At 38.0% G+C, this 15,814-nt stretch overlaps 1 protein-coding gene across 3 annotated transcripts in view; it reads left to right on the plus strand.

The window, feature by feature from the left end:
- LOC122799279 (EMI domain-containing protein 1-like) overlaps positions 1–15,814 on the plus strand; it is a 1,823,504-nt gene that overhangs the window by 736,073 nt on the left and 1,071,617 nt on the right. For all 3 annotated transcript variants that reach the window (XM_044068236.1, XM_044068235.1, XM_044068237.1), the window contains one exon: positions 4,824–4,885. In XM_044068236.1, coding sequence (XP_043924171.1) covers positions 4,824–4,885 — 62 coding nt within the window. The remainder of the gene's footprint in view (positions 1–4,823; positions 4,886–15,814) is intronic.

Here is a 15,814-nt window from a genome sequence, read left to right on the forward strand (position 1 = left end):
ATCAGGTCCAGTATGTTATTCCCTCTTGTGGGAGTGGTAACAAGTTGTTCCATAGCATTTTAGTTTATAAATTCTAGGAACCTTTGGGCTAGGGTGTTGGAGCTAGAGTAATGTTCCCAGTCTATGTTTGGGTAGTTCAAGTCGCCCAATATAATGGTGTTTGGAGAGACCTTCATATTTTCCAGTGTTCTCAGGAAGGCCGAGTGGGGTTCCTGGGTTTGGGAGGGTGGTCTGTAGCAGGCTATAAACTGGAAGGCAGTTTTACCCACTGTTAGTTGCACATGGATAGTCTCTGATGCTTCGTGCTGTGCCACCAACCTGGAGGTGTGGGTATCTTTGACGAATATTGATACTCCCCTCCTTTTGTGGTTCGGTCCAAGTTTTGGGGCCGAAAAGCATGGTATGAGGTATAACCTGGTAGTGCTGGGGTGCTCTTGGGAGCCTTGAACCAGGTTTATGTTACTGCACAGATATCAATGTTGTCCATGCTAAGGAGAGTTTCGAGTGCGTGCATCTTGAGGTTTAGACTTCTGGCGTTGAGTAGCATTACTCTTAGTTTCTTATCCCTTGTGATACCTATGGAGGTGGGTTTGTCTTTTGAGCCTTGCCTAAAAAGGCACTATGGGGTGGCAAGAGCCTTTGCCAATATCTGAAAGCCCAGGGGTGACAGGTGCAAGCCGTCCCTAGCGAAGCATCGTGGCTTGTCGAGCATGTCATCCCAGGCTGACAGGCATTGGATCCCCTTTGACTGACACCAATACTTAAGCCAGTTGTTGAAATTGATCATCTTGTCTTCATATTGTGGCATCATTCTTGGTGAGGGTAAGATGCTACTCAAGGTCAGGGTCATACCGGCCTGGGCTACATGCTCAGAGAGCTCCTCTATGTCTCTTTTCATGTAGTCCAGGGAGGTACGTCTCAGGTCATTCACATCAGCATGGACAATGACTGAGTCATATTTGTACTTGCCTTGGAGTAATCTGAGTGCTTGTGTTATGTGGCAGATCCTAGCACCCGACAGGCAGCTCACGGTGACCTTCTCCTTGTTCAGTCTGGTGAGCGGGACGTCAGTGTGCCTGACGATAGAGTCACCTATTACAAGTGTATCAGGTGTGTTGTTTAGCCTTAAGGGCTGTGACTGTTCGGTACACTGGCTTTGTGAGCTATGTGTTGCACGCGTTTTGTTTTGGGGTAGCAGTTGCTTGGGTGCCTGCTTTGGAGGTCTCTGCTGCTTAGGCAGATTTTTATTTAGAGCCTCCGAGTATGTTTTTGTGTGTTTATGTGTTTGGTTTGCTGTTGTGGTAGGTCTATGTGAGACTGGAATTGTAGTGAGTGTGGTTTCCTTCTCCTCCTGACTGGTTATGCCAGTACTGCATTGAGAGAGCTTAGCCTCCAGTTTGGCTATATGGTTGCATCTCTCACATGTGTTGGAATTTGTTGGGAGGAGGAGAGGGTTGTCTGTGTACATGAGGCAGTTGTAACATTGCCTCAAGATTCCCAGATTCACCAGCTGGACTGGAGAGGAGATTGACAACTGACCTTTGGACATGCTAGAATAGTATTGGGAATTCCTTTATAATTAAAAAAAAAGGCCAATGGGGAACAAGGTACTCAAGGTGAGTTTGTGAGGGTGTAGTGCTTTTAATTTTTTAGTGCTGACTTATATAATTGCTTTAGTGAGCAAGTGCCAGGCTTTAGAGTAGGAATAGGGAATTTATTATGAGAACTAGATCAGTTCTAAGGGAAAAAGTGAAGAGCAGACTTTGTGGAGCCGAGAATGGTTTCAACCCAATTAAGCGGAGCTGCCCGATGCTGCGCTATGCGCAAAATCACTCAAAGCCGCGCCAAAGCGGGTTTTATACAGGGGGACTTGAAAGACCTAGAAATTGGCCCAAAACAACCAATAGACTACCAGATTCTTGTGCTGGGAACACTCCTCCAGGGATAGATAGGCTGCTTTAAGCTCCCCACTGCCACTGGTGAACAAAGAAGCCTCCCTTTATCCAAGAAAGGACATGGGCAACACAGGAACTTTCCAAATGTCCAGAATACAGCAAAGCCTGTATTTGAACTACACTAGGTCAGGAAAGACTGGAAACAAGCATAATGTTTTTTTTTTTTTTTTTTTTCTTTTTTGCAACAAACAGCAGGAAAATGCAATAAATATGTAACACAGGCTAGCACACTTGAGTGTGTAGCCTCAACAGATAAATGCAACAAACAGGACACACTTTAAAAGTGCAGGTGCAAAATCAACGTTAAACAGTTTAAAACAGTTCAAGAAGCAGAAATACTTGCAGTTTAGCTAGATTGGACAGTCACCCAGGTAGTAGCAGAAAAAAAAACACTTATCAGGTTAGCAGTCGCTCTTTTAGCCTCTCTGCTGCTAGTACCACTCTGCAGGACCACGAGGAGCTTGGCTGTGTAGTAACAAGCGCAAAAAATGCACCAAAGCGGGTTTTATACAGGGGGACTTGAAAGAGCTAGAAATTGCCCCAAAATGGCCAATAGACTACCAGATTCTTGTGCTGGGAACACTCCTCCAGGGATAGATAGGCTGTACTAAGCTCCCCACTGCCACTGGTGAGCAAAGAAGCCTTCCTTTATCCAAGAAAGGAAATGGGCAACACAGGAACTTTCCAAAAGTCCAGAATACAGCAAAGCCTGTATTTGGATTACTCTAGGTCAGGAAAGACGGGAAACAAGGATAATTTTTTTGTTTGAAGGAATTAATAGATATTTTGTGGGTTAGAATGTGAGTACGGTGTTTAAGGTGACTGTATTATCTGAACTGTTGAAATTCTAACTTGGGAAGAAAATTAAAACAAGGATTTCTGGATCATAGATTTGTTCAACTTCATTTTCGTCATCTGTGCAAGGTAATTGGAAATAACAGCAGCGGATACAGATATAGTATTTTCATTTTATATTCCCTGTGCAATTGCAATGCTATCTTGCATGTATACTTGACTATTTTTTAAAAGTAAAGAATACTCTTTATGTGTTCATTTGTAAAAAGCCTGTGGCTGATGCCTTATTAATGAAGGGTAACCTTACAGCATTGGTGTAATTTGTATCCCTCTCTTTGTGAATGAAAACTGCTTTACTATCAACTGTTATAATTTAATGTTGGTCGGCATACTTATATTTCAGTTACTGAACTTGTTTAGTATCAGATTAGCAGTCTGATTTGTTGTAGCATGTACTGTCTCTCCAGGAAAGGGGTACTGTTACATTAGAGAAATATCTGTACTTACTCCATGGAAACTGTGTGTGTGCATGTGTGCGTGCGTTGCGTGTGTGTGTGTGTGTGTGTGTGTGTGTGTGTGTGTGTGTGTGTGTGTGTGTGTGTGTGTGTCAGAGAGAGAGTGCATGCATGTTTGTGTCTGTGTGAAAATTTTTTTTTTATGTCTCAGCTACTGTTTATAAATTTGCAATAGAAGGTACTGCTCTTAGACTGAGGTGGGTAAAATTCTGGGAAGTCAGTGACTATAACCCTGTTCTATAGATGACAGAATAAAGCTTATTTGGGTGTGGCAGGCATTGCCCATAACCCCAAGGCAGAAGTGCACATTTGCTGTAAGATCTTGTAAGGTCTTAAGGACGATCATCCTTTGCATTCATAATTGGTAGCGATTTTGTTGGATTTAAGTCTCCTAACCACTGTTTCTCATAAAGGTGCCAGTGGTGTGGACTTAAGCTATGTATCCCCTAATCCTGACATTATTTTGTAGCAGTGATACAATTTGTACAGCTATCCTTCACAGATTTGGTGGCAGTGGTGTTTCTTGATGAAGCAGTGCTTCCTGGTCACCCCTCAAATGGACATTTTTATGCAGTGAGTTTACCTGATGAAAAAATAAATGAAAAATAAGCAATAAAGTATTAAATCACTACATTCAAAGCTTTCTTTGCAACCATTTACTTTGGTTACCACTTAAACAGGAAAATAAAGTGTTTTTCCTTTCCAAAGATCTCTTGCTGTTGTGGTAGAAGGGTGGTTTTGAGTTTGAGAATAGTGTGACAATCAGTTTGTGCAGAAGTATTATAAAGTATTGATCTGCCTTTGTTACATTTTATATTGTCTTTCTTTATATAGTGTCTTTATATAATGTTTACTGCTTTTGTTTCTGATGCCATTGTGGCCTGGACCATACCTAAAAAAAGGCTCTTGGACCATTTCATTAACCTGGTTAACAAATAAGTAAATAAATCTGAGATGAACCCATTCTTTAAGAGCTATGACAAGTAGATTTAATTTTAATAACGCATGGCGCTGCATATGCAATATTTTTATCTCAAAGTTTTCTCGATACTTGCAGTGTATAAAATTCAAATTTGCTGCAACAGCTCTGTTACTTTAGCAGTTTTCCTGTAGAAATTCTTACACTTTGGTAATTTTTTTGGTACTCTTCTGCCTTTATCTATTCCTGAAACAGTGTTTGCTGCTGGCATAGTGCTCACTGATCTCATTACTGGAGAACCTTCTATGCATATTGCCTTGACTGTAGGTAGTTCCTAACTCAGATGATGAGCCTCCATGCCTGCTTGTGTGACCTTGATGAACTTCTTGGTTTAAGTTATATTGGTCTAAATATAGTCACTATAGCTTTGTTCTTACTGAAATGTTGCATGGCAGAATTGATGTCATCAGGGTCTTCTACAGCAATGCTTTCTTTAACATTTCATACAGGTGCTGTTTTTTTTTTTTTTTAAGTGTGTGTGTGTGTGTGTGTGTGTGTGTGTGTGTGTGTGTGTGTCTGTGTGAGTGTATTTATTGTTCATATGCTTTTTAGGTACTTATATATCTGTTTCCTGTTTAGGTTGCCAGAACTGCAGTAAAGTGCCAGAGCTGATGAATCGACTGAGATCCCTTGAAGCTAAGGTACGTGATTAAGATCTTTCTGAGTTGCGCAGCTCTAGAATTTTGTTATGAGGCCAGCGGTGAAGAGCAGAGCTGAGGCAGCAGTCCTGATGGTTACAGGGATTCTGGGAGCTCTAGAGCAATATAGTAAAGTATAGGGAAGCATACATGTGATCTGCAGGGCATTCAGAAATGTCTGATGTTTCATTAGAATCACTTGTTCATTCTTTGACTCACCCTTTGTATGCTTAGACTATTTAGCACAGAATCAAGACAAATGAGGAGAGCAGACATTACATCTGCAGTGACTCTGTGTGACATCATTGACATACCTGGTGACATCCAACATGCTTAAATGGTTCCTTATAGCTTCTGAAAAAGTAAAATGCAGGAAACATTCTGTGTTACAGCTGTCAGCATCTTTACCTATATTACACTGCCTTGTATTACATAACATTTGCTTGACAGTACCTTTAGCATTCTAACTCCCCTCCATCCCCTACCTTTCCCTTACCAGTTTTTCTACCTGTTCCATGCCATCATTGATGATTCAGTGGATTCCTTCTTCATCACCCATTCTTATAAACTGTTCCATGGGTCTAGATCCCTCTCTCAGAAGAAGTACTTTTGGAAAGTCAGGAAACAGTTCACTCTACATACCTCTGTATGTACTCCCCTCCTTCCCCTTTATCTTTCCTGTTAAGGATGACTATGGCATATCTCCCTGTCACGATCTTGTGCGATAGTGTCATGTCTTACTCAACTCCCCTTCACCCATCTTTTCTGGTCTCTAGAGAGAAGAGTTGTAGCTGCTTTGATCTGTGATCATGTATCTTCCCATCTATCCCACAGATTTTATAGTGGTTATCTTTGGACTTCTCCTATCAGCATTATGTCTCACTTCTTGCATGGCCTCCAGAACAGTACACAGTACTCAAGATGTGGTATGACAAGGGCCTTCTAGATTTCATTCATTACATATTTGCTGAGTGTATCCCCCTAAGAATGTATCCTTGTGTTTTGTTTTTTGTTGTGACCGCCCTCTCACTCTATTCAAGGTAGTCCATTCCAGGTTTGATAACTCTGCTACCATCAGCTGCACTGCCCCAGCTGATAATTCACACCAGGGCTGCTCTGACCCAAGTGCAGTACTTTGCTTGAAATGAACCTCAGTGGCCACTTTTACTTCTGTTTGGCCAAACTTTCCAAATAATTTTCTGGATTCTACTGTAACCTCCATTGCTACACAGTTTATCGTATTATTCTCTCAGTTATCCCAGGAGCAAGTAAAGTGAAGAGCAGAGAAATTAGTATTCATATACTCTCATAGTACTCAGCTGTTCACTCTCCTAATTTCTGACATTGTTTCTTTCACACCATCCTTCTGTGTCCTACCATTTACAAATGCATTGGACCAGTTTCTGAGCCCCATTTCTAATCTGTCTAGTTTTCCTATCAGCTGCTTGTTTGAGAACAAGTCAAAGGCCTTACTAAAGTCCAGGTAGAGTACCTCTCATACCTCTCAACTGTACAGTTTTTCACAGAATGTCCAGATTTTTGCCCCATATTTTTATCCAATTTTTATAAAGCTGTGGTCTTCTGGCAAATTTGCGGCAACTCATTAAAGACTGAGGTCAGAAAATAAAGACAGACATTTGAATTTCAGACTTCATACTATTCAGAAAATTCATTCTAATGTAACACCTGTTATTCTATCAACTTTCTAAGTTTGTAAGAGCAATATTTAAAGACTGTCCCTGTTTTTGAGCCTTTGTCCCACTTTTACTTATGGCTTTGTCCAGATTTCTTGCTCTAAGAGGTTGAGAGGTATGGAACGTCTACTGGTATTCCCTGTGAAGATCAGCTGTAACCTAATCATGAAACTGGATTACCTTTACCTGACATCTCCTTATAGGCATATTGGTGACTGTAGGGGAGATTATTGACCTCTAGAATTGATTGTAGTCTTTCCCTCAGAATTATTTTCATATCTTCCACATTTGTATTACTGCTATTAAGCCTAGAGCCCCGCAGTTTCTCAGATTGTTTTTGCTGTCCCCATTTGTGTGTACAAAGGTATCAAACTTGCTGTCTTCCAATCCTGAGGTAGTTCTGAACAGGACAATGAACTTTTTGAAGATCTCTGTCAGGAGTTCTGCCTGTATACTAGACAGATTTTAAAGGACTCCACTAGATAGCCACCAACTCCTCGTGTTTTATCTTCCTTAAATGCAGCGATTTCTCTCTGTACTTTCTCCCTTGTCTGTTCTGATGTCTGTTTCTGTTGCTCTCTCCATTCTGCCAAACTCCATCCCAGCATTGCACCCACCCTTAGGTTCCTTTTGTGAAGACTTAGGCAGAGTATTCATTCACTGCTTTTCTTTTTTCCATTCTTCCATGATACCCCCATGTCCCCCCTTGTTTACTTACCTTGAGCAGGGATGTCCCTCACTTCATCCTTTCTGTTATGTAACTTAGAATATCGTCTTTGTTTTTATTGGTGTTGCATTCCTTTACAACAGGCTACCACCTGCCCTTCTCAGCATTTCAGTTGTTTGCATATATTATATTTTATGATTTGCAAGTTCTCTGTCCCCCTTGCTACTTTCTATCAGTTCTCACCAGCCTGTGGCGCAGGCACCAGACATCCTTCTGTATCTACTTTTTTTGAGCTATTATCTCTTTTGATTTGTGGGGCAGCCATCAGCAGGGAGACAACAGTTGCCTTTCTTTAACATCGGTGTCCTCATTGTATACCATTTATCGCATATGTCTGATTCCTTCCTATACCCGTATCACTGGCGACATAGTGAGTCCTGAGAAGTGCTCAGTGTGTACATTTGGAACATTGCCCGCATGCATTTTTAGTTCTTGAGATATGTCTGCTAGACATTTCCTTAAGATAATACTTTCCTATTTTAATGCTTATCCTTAAAATAAAACCTAGACACAGCACTTCTTGATTAAACAGAACAGAATATTACAGGAGCTACAGCGTGACAATAAAATGAAGACTGACAAAGCAAGTCTGTAAATAAATATAAATAAATAAACAGAAATATTAGAATCATGTTAATTTAGAGCATTAAACAGATGCTCTAATTCACAGTGTTCCAGGACAGTGAGTTAGTTACCTTCCCACATTTCATGAAGTGACATTCTCCAAGTCGAGGTGGCCCTACATGGGTGCACTTCATACAGCAAGATTCAGTTTATAATCCAGGTAAGATGTATAAGATTTAATTTAAAAACTGTGCAAAAAATAACTTCTTTCAAGAGTTATATTCAATATTATACTAAATGTTAGTCACATGAAGTTGAGATTTACCAAATTCTGTAAAATCAGTTAATGTTTTTCATGAATTCCTGTACCTGAAATGAAGTCTAAGCTTGTTTTCTACTTATTTCAACAATGACGTATAATTTCACATTTGCAGCTGATACACAGAATTGTATTGGTCAAGTAATCTGATGCCACTTAAAGGACTGCAATCAACCTATTTATTATTTGTGGGTTAAAAAAACTCTGTGATCTCTTCTGATAGTCCTCAATCTACCAAATAGCTTTCTACAACATTAACAACTGTTTTTTCAGTGCCCAGAGCTACTCTATATAAGAAAAAGTAGGCATTTCTTTCTGGGAAGAAATTTTCTTTTTTTCTTTTATTATTCACTGATGTGTGGATTAGAAGAATCCTCCCAGCTGTACCCTTTTACCCATTTGTTTCCTTGTCGTGCATGTTAAATCACCCAGTCCCTCCCAGAGAATGACCCTACAGGTACATCTGACCAGGCCTGGTTGCTTGAGTCAGATTCATGGAAGAGGCTACAGATATATTTAATATACTTGGGATGTGCTGGTACTTTTTACGCCCTGGCCATGTTCTGTCAGCCCCTAAAGGCATAAGTCTTAGGTGAAGACAGCTCTCAAGCCTGCATATTACCATGAGTAGTGACACTATTGAGGGCAGCAGCCTTTGAACCTGAATCCCCAACTGGAAATGTCATCCCTACCAGTTGCTGTATGGTGACATGTTTTCTGTCCTAGAAAGGGTGAGCAGGCATTGACCATTCACCTCTATGACATAAACTTTAAATAGTGCAGTCTATTTCTTTTGCAGTATTACAGATATCATTTACATATTTTTATGCTATAAGTAAGATGCTGCTGTTGACTGATGACTGAAAGTGTTTTTGTCATTTTTGTCATGAATGTTGTGAGATGAAGATTTAAGGACTTTAATGGGGGTGGAGATAAGGAAGGACAGGATACTTTCACACTTTGTGACTGATCAAGTCAGAGCAATCAGTCAATCAGCTAAATTTTACCTTTCCCTGAAGTGCTGCTACATAGTTGCTGATAACATTACTTAACTGAGTACTGGATATTGGGTGCATGTGTGCTTCCCTATGTAAAACCTGAATTCAAATCCCAGTTTATTTATTTACTTTTTGTTTGTTTGTTTTTTAATTTAGGCTTAATTCAACATGGTATTATTCATACAAGTTACACTGAATAAGAAATTCAATAAAATAAAATAAACAGACAAGAAAACAACAGAAGGCAGTCAAATAAAACACTGCATACTCAACAAATATTCAGTATAGTATCAAAATAAATCTCAAGCCTAAGTAGCAAATCTTGTCTTAGCTACAGATCTGAAAGCAGACCTAGACCCAGATCTGTGCATCCGAGATGTCTCCTGTTCTGGGATGGGTGTGGGTCACTGCTGTCTGACTTTACTAACAAATTGCTACTTATTACATTCTACTATGAAATTTTATAAATTTTTCTCTGTCTATATGTGCAACTGTTTCCTGCATTGAGAACGAAGCATTGCAATTTTGTTTAGCTACATTGCTGTGTAGTCCTGAACGACAATAAAATTTTCTTTGACTTTGACTGCGTTCTTCAGTCTCTTTAAACACCAAGGAAGTAATTACTTAAATTATCATTTATCATCTGAGACCTTTTTTCTTATTTCAGTGCATATTGACAGCTGGGTAAGACATAGTTTGCCAGTGTTTTGGGGCCATCTTGGAACATTGCTAGTGATTATTTGATGAGAGAGGATAATTTGCTGCTCTTCTGGGTGTTCAGATTATTGCTGATATAATAATAAGATGTATTCTAATTAGTTATTTCAATTTTCTGGGTTTTTTTTCTTAAAAATGTGTGTGTGTGTGTGTGTGTGTGTGTGTGTGTGTGTGTGTGTGTGTGTGTGTGTGTGTGTGTGTGTGTGTGTGTATATATATATATATATATATATATATGTATTGCTCATCTGTGAAGTTTGCTATAATTTTGGATGGAGTGCTATGAGGTATGCATCTGTGTTATTGCTGCAACCAGATTTGACCTGTTTTTGCTGGATTTGACCCCTTTCTTCAGTCACTTCAGATACCAAAAACGTGTGTTCATTACTTAAATTGTTGATTATCATCATCTACATATTTCTTTCTTTTTTTTCTTCCAGTTTCAGTGCATATTGATAATTGGACTTAACTTAGTGTAGCAGTGTATGAAGACCATTTTGGAACATTGCTAGCATTTATCTATTTTAGAAAGGGTAATTTGCTGTTGTTATGAGAATTCAAGTTACTGCTGGCCATGTAGCAAGTTGACCATACCCTATTCAACGGATAGTAAGTGTATTAGATCTGTAATTAATAAGAATTGACAAGTGGCATTTGATGGTGAATACAAGAAATTACAAGGAGAAACGCCAACAGTAGTTTACAGTAGAACTAGTAACATTAAAAAAATAAATTGTAAAGAGCTAACAATGAAGGCGAGAGTAGTAACAACTGGTGCATGTTAAAATGTGGTAGTTGTAGGTGGTGCTCTCTTATTTATGATGACCCAACATATCAGTGACTACTGCTTCTCATGTGAAGCATTCTATGTAGAAAAAAAAACAAAAGGCAGCTTATTAAGAGCATCCAGGGACATAGTTATGATATTAAAAGGAAGGATTCAAAAATACTTTGTTTAGACATGCAAAAGTAAGTCACAATTTAAAAACAAATCTTATTTTCCATATTGGAAAAAGTACAACCTAGAGTTATAAGAAGACCATGGGAAACAACTTTATCCTATTGGGAATTGTTGCAGAAGCTACTTTTAAACGCTACTCAGTTGCCTGGATTAAATGATAGGGTGTCAGTCACTAATGTCTTAAGATTAACAGCAGCCAGGCTTTAGTTTCCTTAACTTAATTTTAATGCTTCTAATGTTCATTTCATTTTTTTTAGGAAATGTATATTTTAACAACAGTTATAATAAATAAATAAATATAATAAATTATAATATAATAAATAAATAGTAGTTTAGATATTTCATTAGTACATGTATTAATTCTATCAATATTTGTATTTTATAAAACTATTTTATTCATATTTATATATTTTTTGTTGTTGTTGGACAGTAAGATCCATGGAGATTTATAATGTGTTACAATTAGTTTTAAGGTATGGCTTCATGATTACATTGCTTAATTAATCTGCTTAATTAATCATGTGACTTGAATGATGCAGTTGTAGACAGCTTCTGTGCGTTTTTTAAATGCTTCTGGAGTCCTAATGAAATGAGGATGAAAGCACTATAACAAATTCAATAAATATTTTTTTCTTGTGTGACATTGTTCAGAGTGTACTTCTGGTTTTAGAGATGCAAATGTCTTGCAGTCTGGAGACATCCGACTCATATAATAAGATGGCCTATGATAATCACACACTGTCAGCTGCAATTGCATCTCAAGTACACCAAACTATAGAAAAGTCACTGTCAGAGCCTCCTAGTATTAAAGAATGGTAGTCTTAGCAAATATCAATCATTATATCAGCACCATGTTCACACAAAGTAGAGTCATCAGAAGCTAGACTGCAAATCATCTAATACATTAAGTTCCATGAGTAAAAGCAGTAATATCTTAGTTAGTGGTGACTGTTGTCAGCCACACTGACCACACACTCACAATACTGAATAAAGACAGAGCTATTGTTGGTCATCTTTTCTGGTGCCAGGAACTATGATGTTACAGTGACTCTAAAGTCAGTCTCATATGGTATATGGTAGTCCATGTAGGTGTGAATGACTTTGAGACACACAGCCCTGAACACATGCAGTAAATGCTGGATCTCACCATGAATGTAGCTAAAGCAGGCAAGAAACTCTTCATGAGTGGAATTCTTCCTTCTCTCAGAATGCTACAGGTATGCAAAGAAAAGATAATTAGCTTCAACAATTTATTAGTGGTCGGTATCATTCTAGGGGAGTCCAGTGGGTGTCAGCATGGTACAGGATTATTGACAGTCCAACTTATTTTCCCAAGGATGGCCTACACCTCTCATTCCAAGGCTTACACACATTTACTAAAACCCTTGCTGCCGAATAATCCTTTTTTTAGACAGAGTCCAGCTAATGGACATCCCAACATACCCCTAACCCTCTTACTGCAAGAAATGTAGACAAAGGCAGTAGCCCAAAAAAATAGGGACAGATTTTAAATATTGCTCTTAATAAACTCAGAAAGTTGCTAGAGTAACAGGTTTTACACTAGCATGCATTTTCTGATGGATATGTAGTCTGAAATCCAATGACCTATTATTTAGTGGCTTCAGTTTTTAATGATTTGCCAAAAAACATAAATTTTATATGAACAGACCAAAAATATAAGGCAAATATCTGGACATCTTGGATGGCTAATGGGGATAATTCCATTGTAACAGATGTTTGTGTAGCTATTTCTATCCCTAAATTGGATCATATCAAGATGGCTTTTCTGAATGCCAAATGTCTTGCCTGATCTTAAGGCTGTCCTGCAAATTGAACACATACATGTTTGTGTCATTACTGAGACTTGATTTTAATGTAAAGACAGCACTGCCTCCATGCCTGGGTTTTCTACCTTTCATGCGTTTAGGCCTGATGGGAATTGCAGTAGCATTTCCATATTTGTCAAGGACTACATCACCTATAGTCAGATGACCAGATATTGACAAAATGAATTAAGTGAACTCTAACTTACCTTTCCAAGGCAAACTATCAACTTATAACATGTTACAGGACACTTTTCATGTTATTGGATTATCGTGTAAGATTCTTAGATGTATTTGAGGAACTATGTAGTACCAAACATGCCTTTATAATGAGAGAGTTCAATTACCTCTCAATAAACTGGAGCACCTATACCTCTGAAATTGGGTGTGCCCAGAGATTCTTAAACTTAGGCAGCAAAACTTTCCTGTAACAGAAAGTTAGTAAACCAGCTAGAGGACATAATAATGTTTGTGACCTTGTCATAAATAATATAGTTACTACATATATCAGTCCTTTAATATCTCCACCCTCATTAAGTCTTATCACAAACTTAAAGCCTTCTCTTTTAAAATCTCTAAAACTCCTGCAGTTAATAATTATGAAATCAAGGATTTCAAATGCACAGACCTCCTTAGACTTTATTACAAGCTATCCAGATTCACTTGTAACATCACTAGACCATCACTGACCCAGCTGGTATTTATAAAAAGCAGTTCTACTACCACAAAGATAAGTAATTAGACACGGCCACTGTTACTTGAGCGAGATCTAATGGGAAGTTTAAGAACAGCCCTCCTTGGTCTTCCAGCTTAAATAAACATGATTACAAGAGGAAAAAAACTTCTTAAATCATACAACAGATCTAAAATTTTACATTTTGAAGATTGCATCAATTATATCAGTAAGGAACTATCACGTCTAGTAAGGTAAATCATAAACTTAAATTAGCTTCCAAAGCTAAGGATAATTATTTCCAAAGCTAAGGATAATTATAAGGGTTTCTTTACTTACATTAGAAAACTAAGAAATAACACCTAACGGTGTTTAGAGCTTATCCAAATGGCACCGCCCACTTCATCTCAGTAGACATAGCAAATATTCTACCAGACAAATTTAGTTCACTTTACCCATGAAGCAACTATCTCAGTTCTACAAATTTATTAGTAAAACTACAAGAAAAACCTAGCCAAGCTAGAGTTTTTACTGTGTGATATCTTAAACCTCCTGTAATAGAGGACCATGGGATGTATGCAAATGACCCCTTAAGGACATCGTGTTTCAGCTCTATGGCTTCTGAATGCCCATGACTTTCTCATTTTTCCTTTTTAAGTCTTTATGGACAGATTCAGGCCAATAAAGCCAAACCCCACTAGCTGTGGGCATGCATGTTTCGGCCTTCTTATGATCTCATCAGCACCCTTTACACATCCTAATATCATAAAAGAGTACATACTGAAGGTTCTTTCTAAGACAACTTCCATGGGGCCTGATAATTTACCTGGATAACTAAGAAATTGATCTAAACAATGCCCTTAAACTCTTTGACTTAAGCTTAGCTACCCTATTTGTCCCTGAATTATGGCAAACTGCAGTTGAGATGCCCTTGTACAATGACAGTATGACCTTGGACTCAGGAAGCTATAGACCTAGTAATCTGATTAGTCTGATTTGCAAAAACATGGAACATATCATATCTGATCTCATAAACTATTACGTCAAAAACCTTATCAGGATAGATGCACATCCATTTGGCTTTATTTAAAGGACATTCTGCCTACTTTGTTTGGTTAACTTCTTTAGGAAAGTCATACAGGATAAATGTATTCTTTTCTTTGTTTAATTAAATATTTGTTTAGTTACACTTTTTAATACAGATAGTCCAGCTGAGCTGAAAGCCCATTTCAGTGACAATTAAAACAGAGCAGCAAATTTAACAAATCAAAGTAAAATCAAGCAGAATGTTAAATTTATCAAACCAAAAATAGTGTAGAAAACAGTAGAATGACTACAAAAGAAGGAGTAATATTTACATGACAGTTGCAGACATGGTTCATAATTGGTCTTTTTACTAGTGAAGAAACTGTGAATTGGAAGGAAGGAAGGAAGTAGAACATGGACAGTAGTGAATCAGAGGATATAATGGTAAAGAGAGACAGAACAGTTATTGTAAATGAAAATATTTATGGTATTGTTAATTAGTTTGATAACAGCATGACCATGAGGGAGTTAAAAAGTTTTTAGTTTGTTTTGAAAACATTTTGTGTTATGCTCTCCTCTTAAGTCAAATGGAAAATTTGTTGTATAATTTGGCTATATAAGACGAGTAGAGAGAGTTCTCAGAATCGTTTGACTTTGTGTTGTGAATTATATTCTGGTATTGGAATCAGAGTTGTTTATGCAGCAGATTTGATATCAGTGGAGATTTGTTGGTCTGTATAATATATTGTGGGCTGTTATAAATTCATGGAAAGTCAGAGTGTATTGAAGTTGCAGCCGCTGTGCTAGGAGGAGTGCCATACAATGGTGTGTTTTATTTGGTAGGTTTGTGGCAATTTTAGCAATTGTTTTTTTTTTTTTTTTTTTTGATAAAAACTGATGAAGTTTATTTAAAAGTGTTTTGGTGATATTGCTTGTAATAGGAGATGCATTCATCCCATGAGTGGCTTAGGAAATTGTTTGGGCTGTTAGATCAATTTATCTGGGATTGTACAAGGAATAGAATGGGATAAGGAACTAAGACAACCCCTGCCCACCTAAGAGTAATGGGTATCCCTGAGTGGGGGAATTATGTCAGAGGTTTCAGCTTGCTCATCATTTCTTCCCAATTCATAATATTTTGCCACTATAGGTGGTTTTAGAATGGAGAATAGTGTACTCAGTTTCATACTGGTGACTTAGCTGGCATCATAAGTCATAACCTAAGTATATTACATTATGCACTATTTATACTATAACCATTTGGTTCTTAAAGTGCTCAAAAAAGTTCATGAGATGATATGACATTTGGAGCCCAACTACCCTCCTTTGAGGGTACACTTTATTTTCTATTGCTTCCCATTCATGAACTCAGCATGAGACAGGATTGGTATAAAATGACTTTATGACCCCACTATCATGATAAGTGGGAG

The sequence above is a fragment of the Protopterus annectens genome, chromosome 4.part0 (genome assembly GCF_019279795.1).
Source record: "Protopterus annectens isolate FY-2018-M chromosome 4.part0, PAN1.0, whole genome shotgun sequence".
Taxonomy (NCBI): Eukaryota; Metazoa; Chordata; order Ceratodontiformes; family Protopteridae; genus Protopterus; species Protopterus annectens.